General features: G+C 37.6%; 2 protein-coding genes across 3 annotated transcripts in view; one reads left to right on the top strand and one right to left on the bottom strand.

The window, feature by feature from the left end:
- Nucleotides 1–10,487, top strand: LOC117937621 (NACHT, LRR and PYD domains-containing protein 12-like). 2 transcript variants are annotated; one of them, XM_034861696.1, is made up of 10 exons: nucleotides 1–107; nucleotides 2,763–2,887; nucleotides 3,261–3,358; nucleotides 3,719–5,543; nucleotides 6,331–6,507; nucleotides 7,111–7,284; nucleotides 7,512–7,685; nucleotides 8,397–8,570; nucleotides 8,908–9,081; nucleotides 10,072–10,486. In XM_034861696.1, the coding sequence occupies exons 2-10, from the start codon at nucleotides 2,820–2,822 to the stop codon at nucleotides 10,079–10,081; spliced, it is 2,874 nt and encodes a 957-aa protein (XP_034717587.1). In that variant the 5' UTR covers nucleotides 1–107; nucleotides 2,763–2,819; the 3' UTR covers nucleotides 10,082–10,486. The 2 variants fall into 2 exon arrangements, with proteins under 2 accessions (XP_034717587.1, XP_034717588.1); XM_034861697.1 differs by lacking the exon at nucleotides 1–107 and having other exon boundaries at nucleotides 2,771–2,887; nucleotides 3,247–3,358; nucleotides 10,072–10,487.
- A 7,667-nt stretch (nucleotides 10,488–18,154) lies between these two features.
- The window catches only part of LOC117938297 (regulator of MON1-CCZ1 complex-like), a gene marked incomplete at its 5' end in the record, with an annotated part of 8,839 nt that continues 7,489 nt past the window's right edge, over nucleotides 18,155–19,504 (bottom strand). The window contains 2 exons of the mRNA XM_034862819.1: nucleotides 18,155–18,652; nucleotides 18,743–18,880. Of these exons, the coding sequence (XP_034718710.1) occupies nucleotides 18,573–18,652; nucleotides 18,743–18,880 (218 nt within the window). The remainder of the gene's footprint in view (nucleotides 18,653–18,742; nucleotides 18,881–19,504) is intronic.

The following is a 19,504-nucleotide window of genomic DNA, read 5'->3' on the forward strand; positions in this document are numbered from 1 at the left end:
AGTCGCTGGGCAGCCGACGCGGTCCACCGTACGATGACACGAAATCGATGCCGGTCCTTTAATTAAAGTCTGCGACTGAACCGGAGGAAGTGGAGGAGGAGGAGGAGGTGGTGGTGGTGATGGAGGTGGAGGAGGAGAGTCTAGAGCCGCCGTGATGCTTCTTTATGTGCTGACGTTGTTTTGGTTGGAGGTCGGTTGGAGGTCGGTGGGGTTCATGCAGGAGTTTCCTTACCGAACGGTGGACATTTGTATAGTGTGGTTCATTTTTTAAAATGTGTGATGAATAAAAACAAGGAAAGATTTCTCTAAAAACGCCCGTTGGTCCCGAGACTCTGTTCACACCTGACACATTCTCCTGTTTACATACTCATCCGAGTCCCAAGAGGACCCAAATCCAGAAGGTTGCAGGGTCTGGATCTGAGTTTCACTCACCTCTAGTCCCGCCTATATCAGAAACAGCAATGTGATTGGTGCAGCTCGCCTCTAGCCCCGCCTATATCAAATACACCGATGTGATTGGTGCAGCTCGCCTCTAGCCCCGCCTATATCAGATACACTGATGTGATTGGTGCAGCTCGCCTCTAGTCCCGCCTATATCAAATACACCGATGTGATTGGTGCAGCTCGCCTCTAGCCCCGCCTGTATCAGAAACAGCAATGTGATTGGTGCAGATCGCCTCTAGCCCCGCCTATATCAGATACACTGATGTGATTGGTGCAGATCGCCTCTAGCCCCGCCTATATCAGATACACTGATGTGATTGGTGCAGCTCGCCTCTAGTCCCGCCTGTATCAAACACACCGATGTGATTGGTGCAGATCGCCTCTAGCCCCGCCTATATCAAATACACCGATGTGATTGGTGCAGCTGGCCTCTAACGGTTTGCCAAATTAGCTGCTAGCTAAACTAGCGTTAGCTTCCCGATGGGGGCTAGCCTCTCTCTCAGCTAACACATCAGTACTCGGAGCAGGCAGGACGGGTCGTGGACCGACAGTTTGTTTAGAAACGGGACCAGAAGGGAAGATAGCGGCGACATAACAAGGTCAGTACTCATTTTAACATCTGGTCCTGTTCTTTAACGGTGTTTTAACGATGTTTTGATAGTGTTTTAACGGTGTTTTAGAGCAACAGGTTTACGTAGCTAGTGTTGAGACCGACTCTGAGAGTTTGTGTCTGGTCTTTCATCGCTAACTGTAGTCCGCATTGGGAAGAGAACTAACTACTGAACTGGGCACCTGAGTGCAGGGCTGTAGTCACGACCACCTTAGTCGAGTCCCAGACCAGGACTAGTCAAGACCGAGTCCAAAAAGGTTCGATTCTGAGTCGAGACAAAGTCCAAAAAGGTTCTAGTCCGAGTCAAGACAGAGTCCAAAAAGGTTCTAGTCCGAATCAAGGCCGAGTCCAAAAAGGTTCTAGTCCGAGTCCAGACCGAGTCCAAAAAGGTTCGATTCTGAGTCGAGACGAAGTCCAAAAAGGTTCTAGTCCGAGTCATGACCGGGTCCAAAAAGGTTCGGGTCCAAAACAAGTCCGAGTCCAAAAAAGTTCTTGTCCGAATCAAGACCGGGTCCAAAAAGGTTCTAGTCCGAGTCAAGACCGGGTCCAAAAAGGTTCGGGTCCAAAACAAGTCCGAGTCCAAAAAAGTTCTTGTCCGAATCAAGACCGGGTCCAAAGAGGTTCGGGTCCGAGTCAAGACCGGGTCCAAAGAGGTTCGGGTCCAAGACAAGACCGGGTCCAAAGAGGTTCGGGTCCAAGTCAAGACCGGGTCCAAAGAGGTTCCGATTGACAGATTGAGAAAACCAATTTATACTATAAACCTGTTAGTAGAAACGTTTTTATTTTCTGGAACTGTCTAGCTCAAAAGGAACCGTAGTGGAACCAGAGTTATCCAAAATGTATTATTTTAGTTCTTTTAGTTTTCTCTGTGTGGACGAGAGAGACTGTGTGTGTGTGTGACTGTGTGTGTAACTGTGTGTGTGTGACTGTGTGTGTGTGTGTGACTGTGTGTGTGACTGTGTGTGTGTGACTGTGTGTGTGTGACTGTGTGTGTGTGTGTGCGCATTTGTGAGTGTGCGTTTGTGCGTGCGCATTTGTTGTGTGTGTGTGTGTGTGTGTGTGTATAAGTCAGTGTGTGTGTGTGTGTGACTGTGTGTGTATGTGTGTGCGCATTTGTGAGAGTTTGCGTTTGTGCGTGCGCATTTGTTGTGTGTGTGTGTTTAAGTCAGTGTGTGTGTGTGTGTGTGTGTGCGCGCGCACAACTGCACGTTACTTCCTGTTTTCCCAGAGTTGGGTGTAACTCGGGGTCACGACACCAAAACGTCAGCGGCCGGTGCCAACACCAGTAAAACAACACACAATCACTCAAATACTCACATTTGACCCGTTTTCAGTTATTTATACATTTGTTTTGTCACAAATACATTAAAAATGTCAAAAAACTTTAGGAAAAAACACCAACAAAAGCACCCACAACATTGAAAAGGTGACAAAAATATCGGGAAAAGCGACAATAATGTTGGAAAAAAGAAACCTAAAATATCAGGAACGTGTTGCCGGTCACAACATGGAGAGAAATCATAAATAAAATGGCGGGTAGGAGATGAAAGACTGGAGATGTCTGACTCTTAATGCAGATTATTATCTCTCAGGTACGGGACTCTGGTTTAGAACCTTTTAAGTGTTGTGAGCTCCCAACCTGTGTTCCTGTTTCCTGTTTCCTGTCAGACTGACTCCAGGTCAGAGGAGGAGTGAGATGGAGGAAGAGGAGGAAGAGGAGGAAGAGGAGGACGCAGCAGAGTCTCTAGTCTCCGGCTGTCTGTCCATGAAGAGCGACTTCTCCAAAGACGAACCTCCGTTCTTCAGTAATGAACCTGGACCCTCAGACACAAAGTAAGACCACTGCTGCCCTCTCATTCATCATATGACTCATTCTCACTTTCCTCTGCTAATGCCATGTTGTTGTTGTTATTTTTAGCTTTTTCTGTTGGTTTTGTTGCTGTCTAATTAAATATATTAAGTTCATTTCACCTGATATTGTTCCTGAATGTTAAGAACGAACATCCATGGGCAGCGCTGAAGTTATCTGGCTATCAGCATCCTTTACCCAGCTCATGAATATTAATGAGCTCAGTGTATAAAATAAAATGGACATTTTCATTACAGACTGAATAAAAACGGAGCAGCGAGACGGTTTCGGGTCAACAATTGTTATTTTTCAAGAACAATCTACAGTCATTTTAGTGATAAAGAAATGTCTTCACAGACAGAATAATATGAGGGATGTCTCTGAAGACGAGCAGCAGTCCAGATCCAGAACCAGAGCTGGTCTGCAGTCAGCCAGTCAGACCTGCACTGTACAAAGTAAGTCTGTACATCTGTCTGCTGATGTCTTCATATCTAAAACCACGACTTCTTATCATAACAAATATTACATTTTAAGTCCATCAGAAATTTAGCTGCATGTTTTTTCTGCTCCAGTGAACATATTTGCTCTGTATATGTCTATATTTGACTTCTACTGTTTGGACATTTTTAAAGTTATTCGTTCCTTCAACACACTATCTTTGAATGAGCACAAAGACCATCAAAACAATTTATCATTTAACATCAGTGTTTTCAAATGTCTCCAATTTAGGGACTTAGAAATGCTTGAGTAGAGAGAAAGTAGGGCATAAACACAGTAAAAGATTATTTTTCAATTTCTTTCTGACTTTTTCCCAGTGAATGCAGGTCAGCGTGAATATAAGGACTGTCTGAAGACGACATGTGGATGTGTGACTGAAGGAACGAATACAAGAGGTGAAACTCCCCTCAAGAGGATCTACACTGGTGTCTACATCACAGATGGATGGAGGGAAGAGGTTAACACCCAACATGAGGTTTGGCAGCTTGAGACTGCTTCCAAGATGGAGATCCTCCACGAAACTCCAATCCAGTGCAGCAACATCTTTAGAGTCTCACCTGACCAACAAAAAAAACTCAGAGTCGTCCTGATGATCGGCGTTGCTGGCGTTGGAAAAACCTTCCTAGTGCAGAAGTTCTGTCTGGACTGGGCCGAGGGTTTGGAAAACGAAGATCTCAGTCTGGTGATTCCTCTTTCCTTTAGGGAACTGAACTTGATCAAAGATGAGCAGTACAGTCTTCTGGAGCTGCTCCATGTTTTTCATCCAGCGTTGCAGAAGGTCCCAGCAGACCAGATCGCTGGCTCTAAAGTCCTCTTCGTCTTTGACGGCCTGGATGAAAGCAGACTTTCATTGGATTACAACAGCGAGGTTGTGTCTGATGTCACACAGAAGTCATCGGTCAACGTGCTGTTGACAAACCTCATTCAGGGGAAGCTGCTTCCCTCAGCTCTCGTCTGGATAACTTCCCGACCTGCGGCAGCCAATCAGATCCCTCCTGCGTGTGTTGACAGGGTAACAGAAGTACGAGGCTTCACTGACGCCCAGAAGGAGGAGTACTTCAGGAAGAGAGTCTGTGATGAAGAGCTTTCCAGCAGAATCATCTCCCACATCAAGACATCCAGGTGCCTCCACATCATGTGTCTGATCCCAGTCTTCTGCTGGGTCACTGCTACAGTTCTGGACCACATGTTGACTACAGACCAGAAAGGAGAGCTGCCCAAGACCCTGACTGACATGTACGCACACTTCCTGTTGGTTCAGACCGTGAGGAAGAAGCAGAAGTATGATGAGGGACATGAGTTGAGTCCACAGGAGCTGATGGAGGCTGACAGGGAAGTCCTTCTGAAGCTGGGGAGGCTGGCGTTTGAACAGCTGGAGAAAGGAAACATCATGTTCTACCAAGAAGACCTGGAGCGCTGTGGTCTGGATGTCACAGAGGCCTCGCTGTACTCAGGAGTTTGTACAGAGATCTTAAAAAGGGAGAGTGTGATCTTCCAGAAAACCGTCTACTGCTTCGTTCATCTGAGCGTTCAGGAGTTCCTGGCTGCAGTCTACTTCTACCACTGTTACACCAACAAGAACACAGAGGTACTGAAGGACTTCCTGGCGATAGACCCGAACAGTGATTACTTTCAGTATCTATCCGTGATTGAGGATGATCGTGATGACATTGACTCATCTCTGGATGTCTTCTTGAAGAGAGCCATGGAGAAATCCCTTGAAAGTAAGAATGGCCACCTGGACCTGTTTGTCCGTTTCGTTCATGGCCTCTCTCTGGAGTCCAACCAGAGACTCTTAGGGGGTCTGCTGGGTCAGACAGACAACAGTCCAGAAATCATCCAGAGAGCCATCACCAACCTGAAGGAAATGAGCAGTTATTATAGTTCTCCTGACAGAAGCATCAACATCTTCCACTGTCTGACGGAGATGAACGACAGCTCAGTCCATCAGGAGATCCAAGGGTTCCTGAAGTCAGAGAACAGATCAGAGAAGGAACTGTCTGATATCCACTGCTCAGCTCTGGCCTACATGCTGCAGATGTCAGAGGAGGTTCTGGATGAGTTAAACCTGCGGAAGTACAACACCTCAGCGGAGGGACGACTGAGACTGTTTCCAGCAGTGAGGAACTGCAGGAAGGCTCTGTAAGTCCACATGAGACTTAATTTTAAATGTAGGTACTGTAAACCTGAAGCCATCAGTGTAAGAGTAAAGACACACACATGCACAATAGTAAACTGACAGACTATAGAAGTTTCTTAAATGAATATTAAACTTGCCTATTGAAAACAATTATTAAGGGAAATAGTTTGGTTTAATTTTGGTAGGTTTACAATATCATCTCTCAAAAAAGTACATTTAAATCCATATGACATTGTTTTTTTAAAGATTTTTTTTTTTAATGCAATAACAACCTCAAACTAAAGCACATTTCTGTTGTTGAAAATGTGTACAATAATATAATAGTGTTGTGAATACAACACATTATTAAGTGTAATATTTTCTATTTTGAAATATTGACAAATAAATTGTAACTGACCGCCCCTGCAGTTCGGCAGGCCTGTGAAACGCGGATTAACTGTGAAATACAGTTTAAATGCTAAAGTCACGTGAACGCGGCTCAGCAGAGAGGTGGAGCCAGCCGCATATAGTAGTGACTGTGGATGAGAGGGAGGCTGGCTGCTGAAAATCCAACTTTTTGGCGCTTGTGATATTCCTTTGGCGGAGGCTAAAACGTTGTTAAGGGGCACGGAAACTTTCTCTATGCAGTAACAACCCTGACTAAATATCGGTAATAAATTCATACTAATACTAACCAGATCGCAAACCACGTTTAAGACGAGATACCACCACCACCTATATATATATATATATAAGAGAGAGACACATTTTAAATGTGATATTAACATATAATTATCTATATTATCACAGACTTTCTGACTGTGTAGTCTCTGAGAATCACTGTGAAGTCGTGGCCTCGGCTCTGAAGTCCAACCCCTCCCATCTGAGAGAGCTGGACCTGAGTTTTAACAGGTACATGAAAGATTCAGGAGTGAAGCGGCTGCAGGCTGGATTGAAGAGTCCACACTGTGTGCTGGAGATTCTCAGGTCAGTTCCTGTACTTTGCTCTTGTAAAGTGTATATCTAGCAAATTTAAATCCATAACAGAACTTTTTAATTCCCTTCAATTCACTTGTTTTCTGGGTTCGTCTGACCACCTATCTCAACAGCTCTTCATAACCCTGCCCCCTCCCTACTATGTTAGCTGTGTCAGAAATTGATTAAGCTAAATGCTTACATTTTAGGAGAAAATTGAGAAATTATTATTCATTTATCTGCATCCTTTTGGGTGCAAAGTAGTCTACAACTTTTAACAGCATCTTTAAATGCACTGACCAATGTTTAACCATGACTCTGGTCATGCAACTTTGTAGAAGGACACCAAGTTTTGTAGGTCAGGTAGAATCTTTCCCTTTTACTCTGGTTTGTTTTTTCTGCTACCAGCAGCCCGTTAATATCTGGCAACCAGGGTTATTATTTTTTAATTAAACAAGTGTTTTTAATTTACACTCCAATGCACAGCATCAGGTGCAGCTCGGTTGTAAACCGAGTGATTTTATGACTTGGCTGTATTATTTGCTACAGTGTAAGGATCTCTTTAAATAAAGGTTATTATTGTATACTAAGTTACATTATTTATTCTTTTTTCAGATTGGCTCACTGCGGGCTGTCCGATGTCAGCTTTGCGTATCTAGTCTCAGCTCTGAAGTCTAACCCCTCCCATCTGAGAGAGCTGGATCTGACAGGAAACGCATTGTCTGATTCAGGAGTGAAACAGCTGAGTCAGTTTTTGGAGAGTCCACCCTGTAGACTGGAGACCCTGAGGTCAGTTCACTGACTCTGTTACTATTATACTATTATGTTATTTTACTGTTATTAACAACTAGACCTAAATAATGTACTAACATAAATTACATCTGTAAAACTGTAAATGTCCTTTTGTTCATATTTTCATGTCTAAATTTACTGCAAAATACTAGAGATACTAATACTTCCTCCCCAGACACGAAGTTCATAGGGGTTGAGAAAGCTAAATGCTAGTCTTTTTTCAGATTGTGGAGCTGCAGCGTGTCAGAGACTGGCTGTGCTTCTCTGGCCTCAGCTCTGAAGTCCAACCCCTCCCATCTGAGAGAGCTGGACCTGAGTAACAACAGCCTGCAGGATTCAGGAGTGGAGCTGCTGTCTGAGCTTGTGGAGAATCCACTCTGTCAACTGGAAGCTCTGAGGTCAGACACCATTTCTTACTCCTGTGCTGAGATTAATATGATGTGAAAGTTGTGGTGACACTACACTTCATTTTAACAGTATTAACAGTATCGTAACGCCTCAGTTTTCTTCTTCAGTGATTAAGTCCATTGACTTGGGCGGAGCAATACTGAGCTACACATAAACCTTAATATAACGAGAAAAATCCTACACTGGACAATTTACTATGAACTTCCTAAATATTTGATTTTCATCTGATATTCCTTATCAATTCTTTAAAAAAATGATGATTTAAAAAAACAAAAATACTCTCTTTTAACTATCGGAAAATATCAAATGTATTCAGTATTATTATTATTTTTACGAAGCTATCTGCTGATGATACTTTTCTGAAGATGCTTTGATTTTATGACTTCACTATTCATAAAAGAAAAATGGTTAATGTTTTTTGTTCTCCTAAGATATTTGTTATCTTTGTAAACTTTCGGATTTAGAGCTGGCAGAGGTTTAGAGGGGAAGTCACTATGTCTTTATTGAAGTAGCAGCGCGCTGTCATTAATATTATATAACAGTTTTTAACCTGCATCCTGTTGGGTTCAGGTGTTTTGAGTTTCCATTTTCAAAACGTCTACACTCTAAACCTTCTTCAGCTTTGACCAGATTATTATACATTGAATGATTTGATACAGGAACATCGTCTTGTAAAGTTACATCATGTATTCTTTATTCAGATTGAGGGGCTGCGGTTTGTCAGAGAACAGCTGTGTTTATCTGGCCTCAGCTCTGAAGTCCAACCCCTCCCATCTGAGAGAGCTGGAGCTGGGCGAAAACAAGCTGCAGGATTCAGGAGTGAAGCAACTGTGTGGTTTTCTGGAGAGTCCAGACTGTAGACTGGAGTGTCTGAGGTCAGTTCCCTGACTTTCTGTTACTATTATAGATATTATAAAGTAGGTTGACATTTTTGTACAAACAGAACTTACATCCATAAAGTTGTCAATTTCCTTTTGTTCATATTTTCATGTTTCTTGTACAAAATTTAGTCTACAGTCACAAAATACTTGTGTTTGTTACAGAAATTGTAGAAAATGTCCGCTGTTAGTTGCTAATGTTTATTGTGGTGGAGTTAGTCTGCAGAGCAACTTCTTCAATCATCATACACTAGTTTAATACATTGAGAGGATGGAACTTTTTGTCTAAAATCTGAGATCATATTTTTATCCACATCATTTCTTCTTTATTCAGATTGTGGGAGTGTGCTTTGTCAGAGATCAGCTGTGCTTCTCTGGCCTCAGCTCTGAAGTCCAACCCCTCCCATCTGAGAGAGCTGGACCTGGGCGACAACAAGTTGAAGAACTCAGAAGTGAAGCTGCTTTCTGATCTAAAGGATAGTCCACACTGTAGACTGGAGACTCTGGAGTAAGTACAGGGTTGGAGTCAGTCCATTCTGGTTTCAGCAGTATTAAACTAAACTAACACAGTTAGTATCACAGCAAAGATCCAGTATTTCCTGTAAACCTCCAACCTTCTTAGTGAAGCTGTGAGAGAAGACTGGCTTCAGGATGGGACAGAGAGAGCGAACAGTCAGCCAATCAGATGAGCCAGAAGCTTGTTGTGATCATGTGTTTGAGTTGATGTGAAGACAACTGCTGTTGTTGTTGTTGTTGTTTGTACATGAAAAATAAGTAAATATAGAGTCTGTTAGGAAGATATTTAGACAAAACAAATGGCAGATGTAAAAGGACAGATGTATATATATTATATTAAAGGTTTGACGTTACAAAGACTGAACAGTAAAACATCAGCTGTGTTTACTGGACTTCAGCAGAGCTTCTGGTCTAGATAAAGACCACATGGTTACTAAATGTAGTGCTATTTCTATTAAATTAGAGCCAGTGATTTGCAGGCTTCAGTCAGACTGATGTCTGAGCTGTGACAAAGATGAACTGATCAGTTGTTTAGTATTGAAATGAGAGAACAAACACTTTGAGATCAAATTTCATGTTTGGACAGTTTGATGTTTCTGTATGTTGTGATGCTGTCCGCTGTAATCCAGCTTTATTTCCTGCAGACTGTATTATTAAAGTGAGCAGTGAACGTCTCTCTGTTTTTGCAGAAATGCTGTGTTCAGGACTCTCAGCAGTTTATTTCCACTGTGTACTTAAGTGAAATCTGCAGAGCAAACAGACTTAATTCCCAAAGTCTCTGTAGTTCTGTGAGCTTCACTTCAACACGTTAACATGAGAGCTCGAAGGAAGCTCGCTACGCTACACAGCCGCTACACTTGTGACCTGAACAGGACTTAAGTCTGGTCTTTTATACCGAATGTGCTGCATCACTGACGGACAGCTGATGAACGGAGTCTTCTTAAAAATCTCATTAATCACTTCTGTGGTCTTCTCTCAACAGATGGAAGTGATCTTAGTGATTTCAAATTTTGACGTGTTGAGACACTACGTGGAGTCCACCATCATCAGTGTGTGTCCTCTGGGTTCATCAGTGTGTGTCCTCTGGTATCATCAGTGTGTGTCCTCTGGTATCATCAGTGTGTGTCCTCTGGTATCATCAGTGTGTGTCCTCTGGTATCATCAGTGTGTGTCCTCTGGTATCATCAGTGTGTGTCCTCTGGTATCATCAGTGGATCTGGACTGCTCTGTTGCCGCTCTGTCCTTCTACACTGAGACTCCTCCACTGCTTCTGCTCCACCTCCTCCACCTGGACCTGGGTTTCATTTCCTCTTTTATTAATTCAGATATTCTGAACTCAAAGTGCCTCTGCAGATTAGTTCCTCAAATAAGAGGAATAGGGATTTGGAAAGATTAGGGTGGATATTCTCATCTGAGTAAAACTTTAACCAGCCTTAAAAAAATAACCTAAAAAATAGTTTAAAAAAACATTGTGTATAAAAGATGCCATGTAGGAAAAATACTTTATTCAGTAAATTAACACTTTGTTATGCTTGATGCTTTGCTTTCTGTTGCAGCTCCACCCTTTGGAATGAGGCTGTGTTGCAGTAAATTATCACATATTTCTATATAACAATGGAAGTTGATATTGCAAGTGACCTTAAAACCAACAATACCACCCGTTTGTCATATTACAACAGAAACATATTTGCCTGTAACAAACCTTACTGTTTTATTTTGTATATATTGTTTGATGTTCACTGATTAACATGCAGACTCTTGTTGATATTCATTAATTGTGTAAACAACATGTTTTACAATTAATATGCCATAATCCTGTTGAAAAATGTTTTCATATTATTAGAGTTTGATGTGACTGCTAGTTTTCACATAACGTCTCCACACAGACACATGAAGTCAACCTTCGAGGCTTTTCCCCGTCAGAAATCAGTGTTAAAGCGGCTTTTATCTCCATTGTTCAGGTTCTGCAGCATGACAGTGTAAAGATGGACAGATGTACTTATATTTTGTGGACCTTTTCATCATGAAGTGAGTCCATCTTTATTTTTGAATTATGTACCGTAATGTAATTGCTTCCTTTGTAAAATATCAAAAAGTGTTATCAAAAACTGATATATTATATATTATATATTAATTAATTTACTTGATTTGAAATATTAAGAGTGGATTCTAACTTAAACTGAAATTAAACATGAAGCTTTGATTTAAAGAGCTCCTGCTATATTCCGTTTCAGCGTCACATTTGTACTCTTAGGGTGTACTAGAATAGGTTTACGTGCTTTGATGTTCAACAAACATACTATGTTTCTCATATGGCCCATTGCTGCAGCTCCTCTGTCTGAAACACTGGAGCTCTTGGCCCCGCCTTCCTGAAGAGCCCAGTCTGCTCTGATTGGTCAGCAGGTCGACTCTGTTGTAATTGGTCAACCAAATAAAAAACAACCCACTGGGCGGGTTGTGAATTCCTTTGACTTTTTTTGACATACCATACTACGACTTTTTTCAACATACAATACTACGACTTTTTTTCGACATACAATACTATGACTTTTTTCTCAACATACTATACTACGACTTTTTTTGACATACAATACTATGACTTTTTTCAACATGCTATACTATGACTTTTTTCGACATACAATACTATGACTTTTTTCGACATACAATACTATGACTTTTTTTGACATACTATACTATGACTTTTTTCAACATGCTATACTATGACTTTTTTCGACATACAATACTATGACTTTATTCGACATACTATACTATGACTTTTTTCGACATACTACACTATGACTTTTTATGACTTTTTTTCTTGACATACTATACTGTGAGCTTTTTTGACTTTTCGACATACAATACTATGACTTTTTTTGACATAAAATACTATGACTTTTTTCTCGACATACTATACTATGCCTTTTTTGGACTTTTCAAGATACTATACTGTGAGCTTTTTTGACTTTTCGACATACAATACTGTGAGCTTTTTTGACTTTTCGACATACAATACTACGACTTTTAAGTCGACATACTATGACTTTTTTCTCGACATACTATACTATGACTTTTTTCAACATACAATACTATGACTTTTTTCTCAACATACTATACTATGACTTTTTTTTACGTTTTTGACATACAATACTATGACCTTTTTCAACATGCTATACTATGACTTTTTTTTCGACATACAATACTAGTACTTTTTTCTCAACATACTATACTATGACTTTTTTTGACTTTTTTGACATACAATACTATGACCTTTTTCGACATACAATACTATGACCTTTTTCAACATGCTATACTATGACTTTTTTCGACATACAATTCTATGACTTTTTTCGACATGCTATACCATGACTTTTTTTCTTGACATACTATACTGTGAGCTTTTTTGACTTTTCGACATACAATACTACGACTTTTAAGTCGACATACTATGACTTTTTTCTCGAAATACTATACTATGACTTTTTTCAACATACAATACTACGACTTTTTTTCGACATACTATACTATACTTTTTTCGACATACAATACTATGACCTTTTTCAACATGCTATACTATGACTTTTTACGACATACAATACTATGACTTTTTTTTCAACATGCTATACTATGACTTTTTACGACATACAATACTATGACTTTTTTCTCAACATACTATACTATGTTTTTTTTTTACTTTTTTGACATACAATACTATGACCTTTTTCAACATGCTATACTATGACTTTTTACGACATACAATACTGTGACTTTTTTTTCAACATGCTATACTATGACTTTTTACGACATACAATACTTTGACTTTTTTTTCGACATACTATGACTTTTTGTTCAACATACAATACTATGACTTTTTTCTCAACATACTATACTATGACTTTTTTGACTTTTTCAACATACAATACTATGATTTTTTTCGACATACAATACTATGACTTTTTTCTCAACATACTATACTATGACTTTTTTGACTTTTTCGACATACAATACTATGACTTTTTACAACATACAATACTATGACTTTTTTGACATACAATACTATGATCTTTTTTAACATGCTATACTATGACTTTTTTCGACATACAATCCTATGACTTTTTTCTCAACATACTATACTATGACTTTTTTCGACTTTTTTCGACATACTATGACTTTTTATGACTTTTTTTCTTGACATACTATACTGTGACCTTTTTTGACTTTTCGACATACAATACAATGACTTTTTTCTCGACATACTATACTATGCCTTTTTTGGACTTTTCAAGATACAATACTATGACATTTTTCGACATACTATTCTATGACTTTTTTCGACATACTATACTATGACTTTTTCGACATAGAATACTATGACTTTTTTCGACATACTATACCATGACTTTTCACGACATACTATGACGTTTTACGCCAAACAATACTAAGACTTTTTTCGACATACTGTACCATGACTTTTTTCAACATACTATACTATGACTTTTCACGACATACTATACTATGACTTTTTTCTCAACATACTATACTATGACTTTTTTTGACTTTTTCAACATACAATACTATGACCTTTTTCAACATGCCATACTATGACTTTTTACGACATACAATACTATGACTTTTTTTTCCACATACTATGACTTTTTTCGACATACAATACTGTGACCTTTTTCAACATGCTATACTATGACTTTTTTCTCAACATACTATGCTATGACTTTTTTTTTACTTTTTGTCGACATACAATACTATGACTTTTTTCTCAACATACTATTCTATGAATTTTTTTGACTTTTCGACATACAATACTAAGACTTTTTACGACATACAATACTATGACTTTTTTTTCAACATGCTATATTATGACCTTTTTTGACATTCAATACTATGACTTTTCTCAACATACTATACCATGACTTTTTTTGACATACTATGCTATGACTTTTTTCGACATACTATACTATGACTTTTTATGACTTTTTTTTCTGGATATACTATACTGTGACCTTTTTTGACTTTTCGACATACAATACTATGACATTTTTCGACATACTATTCTATGACTTTTTTCGACACGCTATACCATGACTTTTTTCGACATACTATACTATGACGTTTTACGCCAAACAATACTAAGACTTTTTTCGACATACTGTACCATGACTTTTTTCGACATACTATACTATGACTTTTTCGACATAGAATACTATGACTTTTTTCGACGTACAATACTATGACTTTTTTCTCAACATACTATACTATGACTCTTTTTGACTTTTTCGACATACAATACTATGACCTTTTTCAACATGCTATACTATGACTTTTTACGACATACAATACTATGACTTTTTTTTCGACATACTATGACTTTTTTCGACATACAATACTATGACCTTTTTCAACATGCTATACTATGACGTTTTACAACATACAATACTATGACTTTTTTCTCAACATACTATGCTATGACTTTTTTTTGACTTTTTGTCGACATACAATACTATGACTTTTTTCTCAACATACTATTCTATGAATTTTTTTGACTTTTCGACATACAATACTAAGACTTTTTACGACATACAATACTATGACTTTTTTTTCAACATGCTATATTATGACCTTTTTTGACATTCAATACTATGTCTTTTCTCAACATACTATACTATGACTTTTCTCGACATACTATGCTATGACTTTTTTCGACATACTATGCTATGACTTTTCTCAACATTCTATACTATGACTTTTTTCGACATACTATACTATGCCTTTTTTAGACTTTTCAAGATACTATACTATGACTTTTTTCGACATACTATACTATGACGTTTTACGCCAAACAATACTATGACTTTTTTTCCGACATACAATACTAAGACTTTTTTCGACATACTATACTATGACTTTTTATGACATACAATACAATGACTTTTTTCTCGACATACTATACTATAACTTTTTGACTATTTTTCTTGATATACTATACTGTGACCTTTTTTGACTTTTCGACATACTATACTATGACTTTTTACGACATACTGACTTTTTTCTCGACATACTATACTATGACTTTTTTGACATACTATACCATGACTTTTTTCTCGACATACTTTACTATGACTTTTTACGACATACACTACTATGACTTTTTTCGACATACTATACTATGACTTTTTTTGACTTTTCAACATGCTATATATACTATGACTTTAATCGACATACAATACTATGACTTTTTTTGACATGCTATACCATGACTATTTTTCTTGATATACTATACTGTGACCTTTTTTGACTTTTCACGACATACTATGACTTTTTTCGACATACTATACTATGACGTTTTACGCCAAACAATACTAAGACTTTTTATGACCTTTCGACATACCATTACTGTGACTTTTTACGACATACAATACTATGACTTTTTCGACATACTATACTATGACTTTTTCGACATACTATACTATGACTTTTTTCGACATACTATACTATTACTTTTTTCGACATACAATACTATGACATTTTACAACATGCTATACTATGACGTTTTACGACATACTATACTATGACTTTTTCGACATACTATACTATGACTTTTTTCGACATGCTATACTATGACGTTTTGCGACATACTATGACCTTTTTCTCAACATACTATACTATGACTTTTTTCGACATACTATGCCTTTTTTTGACTTTTCAAGATACTATACTATGACTTTTTTGACATACTATACTATGACTTTTTTGACATACAATACTATGACCTTTTTCAACATGCTATACTATGACGTTTTACGACATACTATGACCTTTTTCTCAACATACTATACTATGACTTTTTTCGACATACTATACTATGCCTTTTTTAGACTTTTCAAGATACTATACTATGACTTTTTTCGACATACTATGCCATGACTTTTTTCGACATACTATACTATGACTTTTTATGACCTTTCGACATACCATTACTGACTTTTTACGACATACTATACTATGACTTTTTTTCGACATACAATACTATGCCTTTTTTAGACTTTTCAAGATACTATACTATGACTTTTTCGACATACTATACTATGACATTTTTCAACATGCTATACTATGACGTTTTACGACATACTATACTATGACTTTTTCGACATACTATACTATGACTTTTTTAGACTTTTCAAGATACTATACTATGACTTTTTTCGACATACTATGCCATGACTTTTTTCGACATACTATACTATGACTTTTTATGACCTTTCGACATACCATTACTGACTTTTTACGACATACTATACTATGACTTTTTTTCGACATACAATACTATGCCTTTTTTAGACTTTTCAAGATACTATACTATGACTTTTTTGACATACTATACTATACTATTACTTTTTACGACATACAATACTATGACTTTTTCGACATACTATACTATGACTTTTTCGACATACTATACTATTACTTTTTTCGACATACTATACTATTACTTTTTTTGACATACAATACTATGACCTTTTTCAACATGCTATACTATGACGTTTTACGACATACTATACTATGACCTTTTTCTCAACATACTATGACGTTTTACGCCAAACAATACTAAGACTTTTTTTCCGACATACTATACCATGACTTTTTTCGACATACTATACTATGACTTTTTTTTCAACATACTGTGACTTTTTCGACATACTATACTATGACCTTTTTCTCGACATACTATACTATGACTTTTTTAGACTTTTCAAGATACTATACTATGACTTTTTTTTCAACATACTGTGACTTTTTCGACATACTATACTATGACTTTTTTCGACATACTATGCCATGACTTTTTTCGACATACAATACTATGCCTTTTTTAGACTTTTCAAGATACTATACTATGACTTTTTTCGACATACAATACTATGACCTTTTTCAACATGCTATACTATGACGTTTTACGACATACTATGCCTTTTTTAGACTTTTCAAGATACTATACTATGACTTTTTTCGACATACTATACTATGACGTTTTACGCCAAACAATACTAAGACTTTTTTTCCGACATACAATACTAAGACTTTTTTCGACATACTATACTATGACTTTTTATGACCTTTCAACATACCATTACTGTGACTTTTTACGACATACAATACTATGACTTTTTTCTCGACATACTATACTATAATTTTTGACTATTTTTCTTGATATACTATACTGTGACCTTCTTTGACTTTTCGACATGCTATACTATGACCTTTTTCTCAACATACTATACTATGACGTTTTACGCCAAACAATACTAAGACTTTTTTTCCGACATACTATACCATGACTTTATTCTCGACATACTCTACCTTTTTTTGACATATATTATAACAATACTAGAGCTGTAATCTCCCATTCGACTAGTCGATTTATTGGTCGATAAGTTCTGGCTCGACCAAAATCCGGATCGGTCGATTTTTTTGCCGTATTAATTTCATCAGGTGGAAGCATAGAGCGTTACGGTCTATGGGTGGGAAGCGCTTATTGCTAATGGGGGTGTTTTCAGACTATAAACATTCTATACTATGACTCTTCGATATGCTACAGACACCACAAACACCTTTGCAAACACCTGCAGTTTAATCAATTATTCATATATTTAAACTTTTAGTAACAGCGCATTAAAACATTTACATTTTTACTTCATACAGTGCAGTGCCATTGATTCTAAAAAGCTCTAGAGTGGCGATTTTTAGTTACACAATAATTCATCATACTCAATAAATATTCAGACAGGCATCCCAACATTCAGCCTCTGGTCCCGCCCACCACCGGTGACATCACAGTGACTCATCACCTGGTCACAGTATGCATACATTTCAATCAATCAAAACAATATCATAGTAACATTTGTCCAAGTTTTCTCCTTTTTACATAATTCATTTTACAGGCCCCACCTGACCAGATGTATTTTCAATACTGTGAAGATTATCTTAATATTCTGGGATTTTAAGTTATTACTACTTATTGGGAATGTTTCATTTGTTTTCCCAGGCTTTTACATGAAAAATTACTTTCCATTTTACAAAACTGAAACTATTAAATGTATTTTTACAAGTACACTTATGTGTTTATTATTAGCAGATACTTCATAATCAGATTTCTCAACTCAAAATAAGCTTCAGAAATCTTGTATTCTACATAAATAAGTCAACCAGACTTAACTTTTGATTGTATGTTTTTCTTACTAATGATCCACTGCATGCCTCAGAGCCAGACTGGATCAGATCCAGGTCTCTGATGACACTGTATAACCAGGATATGATGTTTCTATGTGCAAACATGAACAGGAAAACAGAAATGATAAACAAGCGTGCATGTAACCCATGATGATCTGTTCTCCATGTCGATTTGTCACCCCATCGGGTCTTCTCTGAACCGGGTAAATTTACAGTCTGTGAGCTTTGGTCCTCGAGGTTTCACACAGTGGAGGGTTTCATCAGAGCCTGATCCCCAAACAGCTGTTTGAAGTGAACCACATGCTCCTCACAGTGCTCTCCTGAAGAAGAAGGAGGAGGAAACAGTCAGTGGATTTCACTTTAAAAAGAATACGTCGGCTGCTTGAATTGTCCCGTGTGTCTTGTCTCACCGGGGTTGAAGCTGGGACTCCCTCTCAGCCGCTGGTTTCTCTGCTGGAACGACCTGAACACGGTGTAGAACAACATCTGGTCTCCGGTCTGCCGTGCTGCGTCCAGAAACTTCCTGGATGACACGTTGTCATGGCCACCTGCAGCCAATGAAACTTTAGGGTTAGGGTTATCAAAACAGCAGAGATAGCATAGAGAAGTAGTAGGACGATAAATCGGACATTTATGGAAATTTATCTTAATTCTGAAGCTGTAATACGTATTTGTCCCATGACAAGCCATAACAGTTCCCACTTTGGGTGTTTCCTTTAATTATTTTCCAAATCCTAAAAATTCAAATTAAAAAGACATCAAAGGGCATTTAGAATGGTCACGTGACAATAAACAACCATGACGATTGATTAAAGATTTTAATTGACAGCTCTAGTTTTTCCCTCTTCAACCAAAACGCAGCAGAAGAAATGGAGTCTCGTCGAGTTTGAACAAGAAAAAATATTTCACCTTCATTCTATACTATTTACTATACTTTAGTACTTTTTTCGACATACTATACTATGACTTTTTTTCCATGTTCTATACTATGACTTTTTTCCATGTACTATACTATGACTTTTTTCGATGTTCTATACTATGACTTTTTTTCGATGTACTATACTATGACTTTTTTCCATGTACTATACTATGACTTTTTTCGATGTTCTATACTATGACTTTTTTTCGATGTATTATACTATGACTTTTTTTCGATGTATTATACTATGACT

Source organism: Etheostoma cragini, chromosome 22, assembly GCF_013103735.1.
Source record: "Etheostoma cragini isolate CJK2018 chromosome 22, CSU_Ecrag_1.0, whole genome shotgun sequence".
NCBI classification, from domain to species: domain Eukaryota; kingdom Metazoa; phylum Chordata; class Actinopteri; order Perciformes; family Percidae; genus Etheostoma; species Etheostoma cragini.

What these genes read in the sequence shown, in the direction of transcription:
- LOC117937621 (XM_034861696.1), top strand. Translation starts at nt 2,820, where the DNA reads ATGAAGAGCGACTTCTCCAAAGACGAACCTCCGTTCTTCAGTAATGAA. An exon ending in AGGAACTGCAGGAAGGCTCT is followed by an intron (nt 5,544 to 6,330) that starts GTAAGTCCACAT and finishes ATATTATCACAG; the next exon opens with ACTTTCTGACTGTGTAGTCT. An exon ending in TGTAGACTGGAGACCCTGAG is followed by an intron (nt 7,285 to 7,511) that starts GTCAGTTCACTG and finishes GTCTTTTTTCAG; the next exon opens with ATTGTGGAGCTGCAGCGTGT.